We start from the raw sequence: 15,692 nt of genomic DNA, 5'->3' as shown, positions 1-15,692 counted from the left end.
ATTAGAGCCAGAAACATAAGCTGAAAGTCATGAGAGTGTGTATCAAAGCGTCTACAGTTCCCACTAGGTACACTCCCACCAGGAGCTGGTAACACACCTTGCTGGACATGTCCACCGCGTAGAGCAAGGGGCTGCTGATAGCCTTGTACCGATCCAAGGCCATCACTGCCAGCAAAAGGCACTCTGCATCTACAAAGACACAGGTGAAGAAGAATTGCAGGGCACAGCCAACAAAGGGAACTGGTTTGTTCTCAGCTAACAGGTCCGCCAGCATCTTGGGCCCAACTGCACTGGAGTAGCAGAGGTCTGAGAAAGACAGGTGGCTGAGGAAGAAGTACATGGGCGTCTGGAGCTGGGCGTCCACCCTGATTAAAATGATCATCCCAATATTTGTCAGGAGAATGATGAGGTAAACGCCTAGGAATATAGTGAATAGAATCGCTTTCGTCCCAGGTTTATTGGTAACTCCTAAGAGAAAGAATTCAATAAATGTGGTACAGTTGTCTCTCTCCATTCCTCTTTATCTTTGTTGTACACTGCTTCAAAAATCATCAAGATAGTGACTGATTAGGATCTGACTTTTTCTGCACAGGTAAAAATGTTCATAAGGCAGAACATAATTTCATTGTACAAATAATTTTCCATCCCCTCAGAAAATAGTCTGGAAGGTGTGACTTTTAAAGGAAATATTGTTATCTGAGATATGCTACATGTAGCATTATTTAAATCAAACCAGAATAAAATTTAAATTTGCAAGTGCCACCTCATTTGCAGAATGATTTCAAAAAGGAATGGCTTACTTATTCATCTCAATTTAAAAATCAATAAGTGAATCCTTTGCAATCCTTATACAAATGGCTACTGAATTTAATAAAAATGACAACACAAGTCTAATAAGAAAACGCCTTTGGTCATTAAATAATGAAATCATATTGGGGGTTCTGGGGATCAAATTGGGACTTTGCATTTGTAAGGCAGGAGGCAGAACCACTGAGCTAACTCCCTGGCCCAATCATGAAATATATTTAGTTGAATAAGATATAAAACAATTCACTAATACATTGCTCACCACTAATTGCTCATTGTTTTTACAGAAACTAATGTTTTATTTGTACTGTGTTTTAAAATATACTCACAGAGAAGTCTCCCTGAGAGGATCAAGACTTTCTGTAGTTATTGTTGGTGCTGAGCAATCAGTAGATCATATTTATTCTCACCCAGAGACTGTTGGGACCTAAGCTTCTGCTTTCTACCCTTCGAATTATTCAAAAGTAATTGATTACATTCCTGGATTCCTCTTTCCCTGGAGAATAGTGGTTCAACAACTCTTCTAAAGGCTGAACCTTTAATTGCTTGCCACTGTCAACAAGTTGATCAATTTTAAGACTGAGGAAAATTTAGCATGGCAATTCTTGGCTATCATGAATCACACTATCTTCTCGTGGAACTAGACATTTAATAGAACTTAAATATACTCTCCTTTTTAATGTTTCTTTTTTTCTTTTGTTTGGTACCGGGAATCGAACTCGGGTCCTTGCACTTGCGAGGCAGGCCACGGAGCCGCTGAGCTAAATCCCTGGCCCTTAATGTTTATTTTTTAAAATGCATTAGTACATATCTGCAGTCCCTAGTGATTTAATACTAATATTATCTAAATATAAAACATATCTCATATAATGCATATTGGTATTGTATTCCATATCTGTAATACAGTTCTAGAGGCTGAAAGTGCAAAATCAAGGCACAAATAGATTCATTAGACAGAGACAGCCTGTCTTCTGGTTCACAGACATCCAAATATTCAGATTTCACACGGCAGGAGTAGTTAGGGAAATAGAAAGCTCCTTCTCATTAAGGCAATCACTTGATACCTGATGGCTCTGCCTGAATAAACTCCACAGTTTTCAAAAGCCTCTATATTAACCCAAAATTAAGATTTGAGGTTAGGATCTCCACATATGCAGAGACAACGATAGTGGAGAAGAAGCCACCGCTGCCAAGACAGACACAGGGGAGGATCAGGCCTGCTGAGAATCCCAGAAAGCCGGAAGACCCGATTTTATGATGTCGCTTTCTGGGAGAAGCAGCAGCAGCGCATCCAGCAGCCCCTCTGCTCACATTCTCCGCAGTGCCGAGGCCCAAACTGCCCCCACGACAGCTGCAGTTGGCTAGGACACCTGGTTCCCCTCAGTGATATGTTCCCTAATGGCAGAAGGCTCAACTTAGAACCACATAGAGGAAGGTAATTAGGATGAACCTGTAAACCTGAATAAGAGGCTTGAATTTGAAAGTGTTCCTAATTATTACGCTTGACTTTGGAGCAATAGCAAGGATTGAATGTGAAACCACTACAAGCCTCCTGCTGCTCTACAGGATGTGTGATCCAAAAGTACTCAACGTTTAAATTTTTCAAAAACATGAACTTATAAGTCCCCCTCAATATTTTCCTCCTCGCTTTAAATGCACTTATCCTGTTTTTCCTGCTACTTTTTGCAGCAGTTCCAGAAGACATTTTCCCTCTATCTTTAGCATAGTCTTATGTTGGCCTTGATGCCCCAAATCAATTCAGTATTTACCTTTCATGATCCTTTTAACTTTGGGAAAGAGCCAGAAGTCCGGTGGGTCCAAATTTTGTTAGTAAGGTGGATAAGGACACCTAGCGATGATTCATCAAACCTGGAGTTCTATCAGATGGCTCTTGGAAGCAGCATCTACTACAGGTTTTTAATCACAACTCACATAGTAACTTGTGAAAGAGGACTCCAGAGCTGCTTCAGGAAGTAGCAACAATGAGTGGATAAGTGTGTTCAAAGCAAGAGTCTTTGGAGAGGGATTAACGTGTGTATCTTACTGTAGTAAAGTGTTTTTTTTTTTTAATTTAAACAATCATTGTATTTGTTAATCATTCCTCCTAAACAGGAGTCCTTTCTGGTTAGTTCCCTCTTGTGAACTGATCCCCTCTGTTGCAGAACAGACTTACATGTACTGGTCTAGTACATCTGCTTATAATTTACTGCTGTAGATGCTGTAAATCTACTCAGCATTCTGGGTACCATGGACAGAATGGTTCTCTTAAAGAGAGACGGGGCAGTGGCTATGAACAGGAGGGGCTGAAAGCCATCTGGAGACAGTGGCAAAAGTCAGGGCAGACAGCTGGTGGCGGTAGCTGTGTGTGTCAAACGCGGTATGCAGCAGTGGCGGCTGGTGGTGGCGGCCACTGACCACCCGTGAATGCCAGTGAATGGCGCGTTGTCAGGGTTACCAGTGTGGACAGATGGCAACTGGCAGCCTTAGTCAGCGGTGCAGACAACAGTTCAGGAACTGGAAGTGTAGGGCCCAGAGCTCTTACTGTGAGCTACAGGGTACAGGCACTCAGAGCACTGAAGTCCCAGGTCTGTTGGCAGTCAGAGTCCATAGTGGACCTGTGCTGTGCTGATGCATGCTTTTTACTCAAACTGAGAGAAAGAATGCCAGGTTGCTTGGTGACGCATGAACCCTACAATTCACTGAACTTTATATTCTAAACAATGTCTCAATCATGCTGCTGCTGGTTAGAATCACTGACAAAGGGGGCTGTGTAAATTTAGGGTATGTGGCAGTGGAAACCTATAATGTGTTCTTCAGAAGAAGTATTTTCCCCACAGGTCTTTTGGGTCATCATTGTTTCATAAAACCTGTAACCGCATCCTACAAATGCCACTGTGAAAGCAGCAGAGATCCCGAGATTTGATTTTCTTTCTGTGTTGTTTTCACACAAGGGAGTTTTGTACATAATTGCACACACTGAAACAAAGGTTTTCAATGCCTTTTAACTTGTGCAGTTTTAATAGATAATTAACATTTTCACAGAATGTTATTTATTCCTGAAATATATGGTAATATCTATATGTTCACCCCAAGAATTTTTTCATTTCTAGAATTTTTTCATTTCAAATTCAAGTACAGCCAGATGGATTAACTAAACATTGATTAGATGCTTAGGTGATCGTTCTTCATTTAATGTGCACATCTTTGTAGACTGACTACCTTATAATCCAGAATTATGTTTTAAATACATGTCATGCACTGAATTAACTGTAATTGATCATTCAGTAAGCCCTGCAAATATTGCTATGAGAGTTGATTTCAATTTATTTGCTTTTCCAATTTGTATCTCAGCCACAGTTCAGGCACTAGAACGGAATTCAGTAGACTCTGTATCATTCGAAGAATGTTTTGTTTCAGTTTTTTTTTTTTTTTTTTTTTTTTTTTTTTTTTTTTGGTACTGGGGATCAAACTCCAGTCCTTGCGCTTGCAAGCAGGCCACCGAACTGCTGAGCTAAATCCCTGGCACTAAAGAATGTTTATAGAGTTTTATTAGAGGAGATAGATTAACATAAAGAACAATAGGTAGACTAATGCTTTCAGAAGAGTATTATTTATGAACCACAAAGGTGGAAATTGAAATAAAATATAGAGCAACAGAAGTGGAAAAAAGGTTAGCAGCAGTGACTTCACTGAGAATTGTGAAGTAGACTTTACAAGGACCCTACACTTTGCAATTATGTTTTGCTTGGTTTCATTTTGAACAGTTATGAATTTGTTCGATTTTAAGGTGAATAAGCAGTTATACATATGTTGTGTAATGACATAAGGTAATTGGGAAATATTTTCCAATATTTATCATTTTTTCATGTTTCAAGAATAAAACTTCTTTCTTCTATTTATATACAAATAAATAATACAGTACAATTTACTATACTCATGTTGACATGCAGAACTTTTTCCTAGAAAATGTAAGAACTCAATAAATAATAAAACAATAAAAGTCCTTCCAAATCAAATATTCATACAAAAAAGAGTACAAAAAATCCAAATAGATATTTCTCAAAAGAAGACATTTAAGTTGTGCAAAAGTATATAAAGAAATTTTCAACATACTAATCATTAGAGAAATCTACTCTCCTCTTTGTTTCTTGCAGCTTGGGCTTCCTTTCCTTCTGGGGTATTTTCCTGACCATTTCAGGGTTTCTCATATCCATGTTGTCCTCTAAAGCAGATTCCTCTCCCAGCACTCCTTTGTTACATCTCTGCTCATTGTCTAGATATGAAACTAAGTGTCCCCATGTAACAGAATATTTTCTTCTTTACAGCTCAGATTTAGATGTTTTGCTTTTGCATAAAGAGTCCTGCATTTACTTAATGCTAATCTACACTTTGTTATCTAATATTTGTATGTTTAGCTATTTAATGTTTCTAATTCCCAATACATTATTGGGATCCATAGCATGATACTCATTTCACCAAGAATTAAGTGAACACACAAGTACAAATGGGAATTCACTGAACACTCATTAAGTCTTATAATAAAATCAATGCCTACAGTACACATCAAATAAATGACACTTCTATATATTAAAACAAAGGCTGATAAAAATTCTAAAAATGAAAAATCCCCATTCCTTTGGAAGATACATAATAAAGGATAAAATATTTCAGAAATTGTATTTATGTATGTATGTATGTGTGTAGATATATTGGAGATTATTAAAATATTCAATTCAATTAAGGTATTTGACAAAACTATCACTATCGCTTATAAATATAATGTGAAAGCTGGGGATTTAGCTCAGTGGTGCCATGGCTGCCTAACAAGCGCAAGGTCCTGAGTTCGATCCCCAGTACCTGAAAAAAAAAATAATGTGAAGAAACTCAACATATACATTGTGTGTATATAAACACATATTTGTTGGCAGTATATAGTAATCAACCTAAGAGAAAAATTTTATTTGTCAGCCTTTTCATGGCCTCCTTCACATCCTTATTCCATAGACTGTAAACTAGAGGGTTCAGCGTGGGAATGACCAGGGTGTAAAACAGTGAGCTCATTTTGTCCTGGTCTAGGGAGTAGGCAGAACTGGGCCAGAAGTACATGAAGAGCATGGTTCCCTGGAAAACGGAAACCGCAGTGAGGTGGGAGGCACAGGTGGAGGAAGCTTTAAACCTCCCCTCGGCGGAGCGGATCTTTAAGACGGATAAGATGATGTAGCAATAGGAGATGAGGACTCCTGAGATGGTGCTCAGTTCAATGAAACCAAATATAGTGAAAATGACTAGCTCATTGACCTGTGTGTCTGAACAAGATATTAAGAGGAGAGGAGGGACATCGCAGAAGAAGTGATTGATCTCATTAGACCCACAGAAACACAAGTGGAATGCCAATGATGTGTGTATCGCAGAATCTGCTACTCCCAATAGGTAAACACTGGCCCCAAGAACAGAGCACAGCCTGCTGGACATGTCCACTGCATAGAGCAAGGGGCTGCTGATGGCCTTGTACCAATGAAAGGCCATCACTGCCAGCAGCAGACACTCAACATCTACAAACGTGTATAAGAAGAATAATTGTAGAGCACAGCCCACAAAGGGAATTGATCTGTTCTTCTGCGTGAATAGGTCCACCAGCATCCTGGGCCCAACTGAACTGGAAGAGCAGAGGTCAGAGAAGGACAGGTGGCTCAGGAAGAAGTACATGGGAGTGTGGAGCTGGGCGTACATCCCAACAAGCATGATCATGCCGAGATTTGCCAGGACACTGATGAGATACACAGGTAAAACTGTGGTAAATAGGGCCACTTTCATTGCAGGGTTACTGGTTATTCCTAAGAGAAAGAATTCAGTTAGGGAGGAACAGTTTCCTTCATCCATTCTTCTTTGTCCGTACTCTAAATTGTAAGAAAAATGAAGAGAAAATGTATTAGGATTTCATTTTTCTATAAATCCTACATACAATATTTATGAAACAGAATGTGAATCATATCTGTCAATTGTCTTCTTTAGCCTAAGAATACTGAAGAAGCAAGTGGCCATCAAAAGAAACAATACCATATGAAAAAAGAAACAAAATATCTAGAAAAGGAGGTTGATGAAATTTTAGCCTAGACTTATGTGTAATTATTAATTGCCTTTTCTGTATTACCCATTCTGACACTAGTTTGAATATACTAAAAGCTAGTTCCAGATCCAAAGTCATGAAGCAAACACCTAAATTAGAACTACAAGCCAGAACATAAAAAGAATAAACTTTACTAAGTTTTGTCCCTGACAATCATATTGAATATAAGTTAATAAGTGAAAATTATTATGATGTTATCCGGTGTTCTTAAGTTTCACTGAAAAGTAAAATGTCTAATTGGATCGCTGTGCTCCTAATCATCCCTGTCTTATCAGAACTTTTAGAATATTTTCCTGTAACTTGTCCCATTCCCAAGGACATCCCTGGAAAAGCCAAAAGGAAGGAATAAAATACAAGTAGGAACAACAGACTACAACATACACCTGCGCTTATTGTTGGCTTTTTCTTTTCTTTCCAGTGCCAGGGTTCAAACTCAGGATCTTGCACTTGGGAGGCAAGTACAGCACCACTGAGCTAAATCTCTAGCCCTGATTGTTGGCTTTTAAAGAGAATTTTTCACAAAATTTGCAATGGGGAAAAAAAAAACAGTGATGGTTTCTGTGATACAAGAGCCTTGGTTTTGTGCATTTCTGTGTGTATGTGTGTATTTATTGATACATAAAATCAGGGTGGTCATCGTTCTTCTAGATTAACAATGACAGCATGTGGTCTACATGGGCTTGAGTTGGCATATGTAGGTAATACTATACCTCTAATACTTTTATTTCAATAAGTCAAAAAAATTAGCATTTACATGAAACACACTACTTGCAGAAAGATCTTTGAAAAGGAATTGTTTACTTATAAATAGTGATTAAAATATAAATAAGTAAAAACTTCACAATCCTTATATAAATGCAAAATGAAGTCAACTTCAAATAGGTCTAATAAGAAACTACTACTGGCCATGAGACTGCAAAATGTGTTTAACCTAGTAAGCAAGTATTAAATCATTCATTAGCACATTTCTCAGTTTTAATTCCTCACTTTCTCTTTAAAAGTAGTGTTTTACTTTTCCTCTATTGTTTCAGTATAGTCGCTGAGAGAGACTTACCTGCGGTGAGAGACATTCTGTATTCACTGCTGTTACCTGAACCAGAAACAAATCATATTTATATTCACCCACTTCCTATGGGGAAATAAATCTCGCAGGTCCCCACATCCTGTGAGTTTTATGATTCAGACACGGATTGTTTACCTTGCTGGCTCTGGCCACCCCTCCCCCGGGAACCCTGTAACAATTGCAGCAGAGGTTAAAATTCTCATCCTTCCCCTGGTGTCTCTGCATTGGTCACTGCCAGAAACTTGACCCGATCACAAATCATGACCTCTTCTAGTGAAACCAGACATCTGCTGAAGCTGAGAAACGTCCTTGACCTCATGACTGTTGTGTCCTATTGTTTCTTCATCATGTTTCCTCTATTTCTAAAAATTACTCTTTCCTGTCCCATTTGGAACTGTGGCAATATAAATGATGCCTTTCTATTCATCATTGTCTAATTCCTCTCCCCGACTCAATTCCAAACACATTAATTTCAATTTTTTTGCAGTATCCATGACACCTACTATGCCCTTTCTGACAGGTTTTTCTTAAACAACCATCTCTACTTTCACACAATCCCTAGGACACAGATATACAACAGCAACAGAACAGTAAATATGTGTTGTTAAATATTTTCAAGTTGTTAGCTTGGGAGGTACTTAGTAAAAAGTAGAAAGAAAGAAATAAGTTTGGGATAGATAGAATATTTCCATCTTCTGCACTTCTCAAATGTCACTAACAGTGAAAAAGTTTATTTTTGAATTAAATAGAATTTGTTTTTTTGGCTCGAAAGCATTTGCCTGAAAGCAACATATGTTCTCCAGTACTTGATCGTTATTATGCATATGAAGTATATTAGTGTAAATCATCTCACCACGCATGGATCTCCATGTGCTTAGTGAAGCTTGCTAGTGACTGTAAAGCACAATAATATATCCCTTTACGTTTGCCTTAATTCAGTTAATTTATTGTTAGCACAAAACGAGGAAATGAAAACTCGTGCCCACAAAAAAATGGTATAGCAGTGCACAGGCTTAAGCAATGTGTGCAGCCAAATAATCAGGGTGATTCAGTTTCTTCTCAAACCCAACCCAATCTAAGAGTTTTTAAAGACACAGTTGTTCCACAAAATTCTGATAACCCTAGATGATGCTTCAAGCTAACATCTTTGAAGTATTCTTGATTAGGAGAAAAGGGTTCCTTCATGAAGGAAGACACTGATGATTGTGTTCTCCCCAAGAGCTCTGATACAATTATTTTCTTCCCTAGTGCACACCTGAGGGAATGGTGCTTGTCCTTGGTACATATTCATTAGGTAACTTCGTGTCATCAGGCGTGACGAATCTCCTTAGGTTGCAGTTATTTAAAAGAATACCTAATTTTTTCTTTCCTAGCAATGTGACCACTGCGGGTGACATCAGTCAAAATAATTTGAATTTTATGTAATATAGTGTAAGTCTTGGAGAAAACTATCTACATACTTGTTTTATTTTAAAATCGCCTCAAGACCTTTTCCACACGTTGGTCAATAGGACGCATATCCAAGTATCAGCCTGGGAATCCCAATGTTATGAAACAATAAGGTGAGTTTTGTCTGACCAAAAAGATTAGGAAGAATGAATCAGAAACACAGGAAGAGCGGAGTGCCTTGGAAAAGTGAAACTACACTTCACAGGGAAGGGCAAGGAAAGAAAGTTTAGACTTTCCATCCATCCACAGAGTAGGTATTTATCACCGCCAGGATGATAAGACAGAAAAAGCTTTCAAAGAGTGATCTGATAAGGGAAGCAGTAATGGTGAATACCATGAAGAAATGATTAATCCCATTAAATCTGCAGAAACATATGTAGAATACCAAGGCTTTATTTATGAAAGTGTCTGCCATTTCCATCAGCAAAACTCCAGCCAGGATTTGGGAGCACTGCTACGACATGTGAGCTGTAGAGAGCAAACTTTTGCTTATGGCCTGTGCCTATCAAATGCTACGGCAGTAGACACCCAAAAATGCAAAGACAGGGGCCAGGGATTTAGCTCAGTGATTCCACCACCTTCCTCGCAAGCACAAGGTCCCAAGTTTGATGATCCCTGGTACCAAAAAGAAACAAGAAAAAGAAAAAAAATGCAAAGACGTGAATTATCAAGAATACACAGCACCACTGAAGAAGATAATTGACCTGTTCTTGGCAATGAATCCTTTTAGCGTCCTGGGTCTGATTGTTGTACTGTAGCAAAGGTCACAGAAAGAGGCGTGGCTTAGGAAAAAGCACAGTGGAGTGTGAGGCTAGTGGCTGAACCACTGAGCTAAATCCCCAGCCCGACAATGGAGTGTGAAACAGGAAATCCAACCCAACTAGCATCACCACCCCAAATATTGCAAGAGAACCGTGGAGCTGCACAATTACAGATGTGCTAAATTGAGTAAAATCGATTCCAGAATTATTGGAAACTCACACGATGAGGAATTTATTAAAGAAAAAGTGATTTTGTTCATCCACTCTTCTTCATTCTCCTGAAATGCTATGGAAATGTCTGTTGGTCGACAAAATTTTCCATTGTCCTTGACAGTCATTCAAAATACAATCTTTACGAAAAGGTTTACTTTGGTGAGTAATTCACTTCAGAGGTGGAAAGGCTGATGTGGGCGAATAGTTTTGAAGATTTGCAGAAAGCTTCAAAGTCAGACGCCCTCTTAGATTTAGCATCTGCTGCGTGAGAGCGTAATGTAGTGTTTGTACCTGGCAAAGGAACCTGCTTGCTTCACGGCAGCCAGGAGTTAAATGGGAGGGGTTAGAAATGGCCAGGGTCCCCAGAGTCCCTTTTAGGGCACATGCTCATACAGGTGGGAGACTCTCATCTACCTCCGTATGAAGCAAAGGCTCAGTCCTCCCAGTAGCAGCACAACTGGGTAACAAGGCTTTCGGTACACGCGCTTTTAGCTTCTTTCATGCACTTATCAAATTGGAGCAAACACTAACAAAGCTAAAAAACAAAACACTAATGAAGTTGCACACTACGACAGTGTGTATGAAATTATAGATTTTAATAAAGAGGATCGTATTTAAAATTATTTGACCAGAAACTCCTACTTGTCTCCCCGAGAGCATTGCTGCTCGTCTTTCAGGTCAAACAAGAAGGGAAATGGAGTGCGATGTTACACACATGCATGTTGATACTCCTCTTTCCAGACTCCTTCCAATAACGGATGTACTTCCTTGGGAGTAGAACGATAATTCACAGGGACAGAATGCAGCAACAGGGACGGGGTGGAGCATGACCCACTTTAAGGGCCCTCTAAGTAAGAGGAGATTGAAGCAGAGTGTGTTATTCATATCTCCAAACATGTCATCTCTCTGTCAGCCTCTTATTTAGGGACTGCATCTACACAGAAGAAGGAGACAGTCAAGATGTAGAGAATAACTCCCCCCACACAGGCACTGGTACATAATACTAAGACAATGTTTGCCATCAGTCCCATTTAGCATGACAAGACAATGAGACTTATAGAGATTACCACCTGATGAAAACGATGAGGATTACCAGACAGTCTGTGATAGATCAAAGCCTTTGATACTGTATCCCAAGTTTCCCTAAAACCCAGAGAGGGCTGGAGATTTAGCACAGTGGTTCTGCCACCTTCCTCACTAGAGCAAGGACCTGAGTTCAGTCCCCAGTACAAAAAAAAAAAAAAGGATACAGTACAGTTACATTCATTGTTGGGATCTTGTACCTCTACATGACAGGTCTTGGTTCTCATTTTTTCCCCTTATCCCTGCCCTTCCTTCACCCCCTCCTCACCTCCCCATCTACAAACACTTTATTTCCTTCTTTTCATTATCACACATTTTTTCTTTTCCCTTATTACTCTTCCCCCTACCTATCCCACCTTCCCTACACCTTTAGCCCCTTTCTTCCCATTTCACAATGTCAGTAATCTTGCTAGGATCTTATGTATTATTGCAGTTTATACACATCAGAGAAACTATTCGGTATTTACACATGTGTGACTTATTTATTTCTCTTAGGAGTGTATCTTCAATATGCATCCATTTTCCTATGAATGAATATATGTTCTCATTCTTTATGGCTGAGTAATATTCCATTTTATAGAAAAACCACATCTTCTTTATCCAGTTTCCAACTGAGGGGCAAATGGTCTGTTTCCAAGTTTTAGCTATTACAAACTGTGCTGCTATAAACATAGGTGTGCATACATCACTGTGATATGATTCTTTTAGTTCTTTTGGAAGGATACCCAGCAGAGGGATGGCTGGGTCAAATGGAACCTCTAGTCCCAGCTCTTTGAGGTATCTCCATACTGATTTCCATAGTGGTTGCACCAGTCTGCACTCCCACCTACAATGGAGAAGGGTTCCTTTCTCCCCACAACCCTGCCAACATTTGTTGTTGTTTGATTTCTTGATAGCAGCAATTGTGAGGTGAGGTGGAATCTTAGTGTTGTTTTCATCTGCATCTCTCGAATGACCAGTGATGTGGAGCATTTTTTCATATATTTACTTGCTGCTTTTACTTCTTTGTCTGAGAAATGTCTGTTCATTTCAGATGCCCATTTTTGAATCGGGTCTTTATATTTGGGGGGCTGATTGTCTTGAGTTCTTTATATATTCTAGATAATAGTCCTTTGTCTGAGGAGCAGCTGGTAAAAATTTTTCCCCACATTGTAGGTTGTCTTTTAGTTCTTCTGATAGTTTCTTTTGCATTACAGAAGCTTTTTAATAAGATGAGATCCCAGTTGTTGATTCTTTCTGCTAGTTCCCATGCTACTGAGAATTTGTTCATAAAGTCTTTTCCTATGCCAATGTCTTCCAGAATTCTGCCTAACTTACTTTCCAGCAAGTTTAGTGTTTCTGTTTTAATATTTAGATCCTATACTGTTCTATATTGTCTATCTCTGAACTTATTAACGTCCACACAGCTATTTTTGATTGTTGTACTTTTAACATTATAGTACAGTCCCGCCATGGATATATTAATACATGATAATATTAAACAATGCCTTAAGGAGGTGATTTCAAACCACGAAGGAATATTTAACAGGGCCGAGAATGAAGAATGGGAAAAGCAAAATTTCCAAGAGGAAGGAGTTGGGGAGCTGATGTTGGAAAAGTTCAGCACACAGGTGTACACTACTAGGGGCTTTAACATTATCCTTTACACTCTCACCTGATCAGACTTTGGTTCAAATGCCACAGAATTAATTTAGACACTTCAAGATTTCTCTGAGTGTCAAAGCCTTGAACTTAGCTACCTCAGTCTCTCCAAGCGACACTGTTTCTATTTCAGACTTAACACCCCATACACTGAGCCTCTGCTCTGCACTGTGGATTTAGATATTTTGCTATGGAATTCTTCAACAGTCTATTTATTTCATGATTGTCTTGATGTTATGTGAGTTACATGATTCTCAACTCATGTCTCTATTTGTATTACATGAATAAACTATATTTCTCTGAAATAAAAAGTACATAATGTTTTTAAAAACAATGAGGAATGTATTCCTTAACCTCACTATAATTACAATGAAATGAAATCAAGAAATGAACAAATAAAATGATGGCACAATTGAAAAAGGTAGCAGCATTTCTATATTGAAGGGATGTCACATAACAATTTCAGACAAATGATAAATGTAAGCACATTTGCATATCTGCAGTATTTTATTACTACATTTTAGTATTTTTGTCAACAATTAAAATATGTGACACAACTTATTCCTTCTCTGTTATGCAATAAACTTTAATACAAACAAGAACTGCCATTAAAAAATACTTGATGTGTAGGGACAGAGCAAATGTTTAAATACAACTTTTCTTTTTTACCTTTTCAAGGGCCTGTTTCACATCCTTGTTGCGCAGACTATAAATGAGAGGGTTCAGCATGGGAATCACCAGGGTGTAAAACAGTGAGGTCATTTTGTCCTGGTCTAGGGAGTAGGAAGAACTGGGACGAAAATACATGAAGAGCAGAGTTCCCTGGAAAATAGCCACCGCAGTGAGGTGGGAGGCACAGGTGGAGAAAGCCTTGAATCTGCCCTCAGCCGAGCTGATCTTCAAGATTGACAAAATGATGTAGCAGTAGGAGACCAGTACTCCTGTAATGGTGCTCGATTCAATAAACCCAAAATGATAAATATCACTAACTCGTTGACCTGTGTCTCTGAGCAAGATAGTAGAAGGAGAGGAGGGACATCGCATAAGAAATGATTAATCTCATTAGACCCACAGAAACACAAGCGGAAGGCGAAGACTGTGTTTATCAAAGCATCTGCCATTCCCATCAGGTAAACGCCAGCCAGGAGCTGGGCACACAGCCCGCTGGACATGTGGGCTGTGTACAGCAGGGGGCTGCTGATGGCCTTGTACCGGTCGAAGGCCATCACCGCCAGCAGCATGCACTCCGAGTCTACAAACATACATAAGGTGAAGAACTGCAGAGCACAGCCAACAGTGGAAATTGATTTCCTCTTAGCTAGGAGGTCCACCAGCATCTTGGGTCCAATTGCCGTGGAGTAGCAGAGGTCACAGAAGGACAGGTGGCTGAGGAAGAAGTACATGGGGGTGTGGAGCTGGGAATCAAATCTAATTAATATGATCATTCCAAGATTTGCCAGAAGATTGACGAGGTAAACAAGTAGAAACACGGTGAAAAGGGTCGCTTTGATATCAGCATTATTAGTGATTCCCAATAAAATGAATTCTCTCAAGGAGGAGCAATTTCCTCTGTCCATTCTTTTTCCTTGTGTAACCTTGAAAACAAGTTGGAATAGGTACCTGCTTAATTCTTCTGTACATCCACAAATTCTCTGAAAGACAGATCACTTGATGTATGTGTAATTTTTTTTAAATTGGAGAAAATTATTCTGCCATTTGTCACTCTTTAAAAGCACTACATTACAATAATAGAAAAAATAGAGAAAGCAGTTGAGAAACTCTGATTGACATCTAGATGTCACCCTGGGGGCTGTTCCCCTGTACACAATCTCTACTTTCTCTCCACCTTGCCTTCCTATACCTCAGGAAATACATTTTCAGTGTACTCGAGTTTCTGTACTTTTTCAAAATAACATGTAACAAACATCAACCTTATGGAAACTCTTGTGGGAGATGCAGAGCTAAGTTTATGGTATAATCATCACCAGAGAGTCAGAACAATTAGAAATAAGATGCTTCTCAAAATTGTGGATTTGTTTTACAAAACATTGTATTGGCTCTAGAAATAATGTGTATCACTGACTAAGAAAAAGCAAGTTATCTTCTACTGTCCATGGTTGACATGATCTTCAGGGTTTGACAACATGAAATAAGTGTTACAGAATTTTTTTTCTGAAAATACATTGTTCCTTGTTGCAATGTTATTCTTCAAAGAGGTTAGTGCAGCTAAATCCTAACTGTAAAGAAACCAAAGACTAAAATGGAAGGGTATGCACCATAATGTAGCACACAACATGGTATATCAAAACAAAGCACATCTTAAATAGCTCTATTTCAAAAATGATAACAGCATTTGGGTTATTAAGTAGTTCCTGGATATAGAGGGCTCACGTCATTATGTAAATGTGCATTTTTTCCTAAGCTTTCATGTGTGAATTTTTAAATTGATGTCAAAGAAATAGAAGTACAGGAGTTGAATATTTGAGGATCTATTATTTATTTATGTATTGACTTAGAAAATTATGGTGCGTGATTCATATGAAATTGA

The 15,692-nt window shown here is 38.8% G+C and overlaps 1 protein-coding gene and 2 pseudogenes across 1 annotated transcript; all 3 read right to left on the bottom strand.

Moving 5' to 3' along the window:
* LOC104877151 overlaps positions 1–529 on the bottom strand; it is a 946-nt pseudogene extending 417 nt beyond the window's left edge.
* Positions 530–5,745: 5,216 nt separating this feature from the next.
* LOC104877159 (olfactory receptor 5W2) lies at positions 5,746–6,702 on the bottom strand. Its single transcript, XM_010645548.2, has one exon. The coding sequence runs from the start codon at positions 6,685–6,687 to the stop codon at positions 5,746–5,748; it is 942 nt and encodes a 313-aa protein (XP_010643850.1). The 5' UTR covers positions 6,688–6,702.
* A 7,087-nt stretch (positions 6,703–13,789) lies between these two features.
* Positions 13,790–14,721, bottom strand: LOC104877164 (annotated as a pseudogene).
* Positions 14,722–15,692: the final 971 nt, after the last annotated feature.

Source organism: Fukomys damarensis, unplaced genomic scaffold, assembly GCF_012274545.1.
Source record: "Fukomys damarensis isolate Sample0158 unplaced genomic scaffold, DMR_v1.0_HiC HiC_scaffold_118, whole genome shotgun sequence".
Lineage (NCBI taxonomy): Eukaryota > Metazoa > Chordata > Mammalia > Rodentia > Bathyergidae > Fukomys > Fukomys damarensis.
This window is presented reverse-complemented; position numbering and strand designations above follow the sequence as displayed.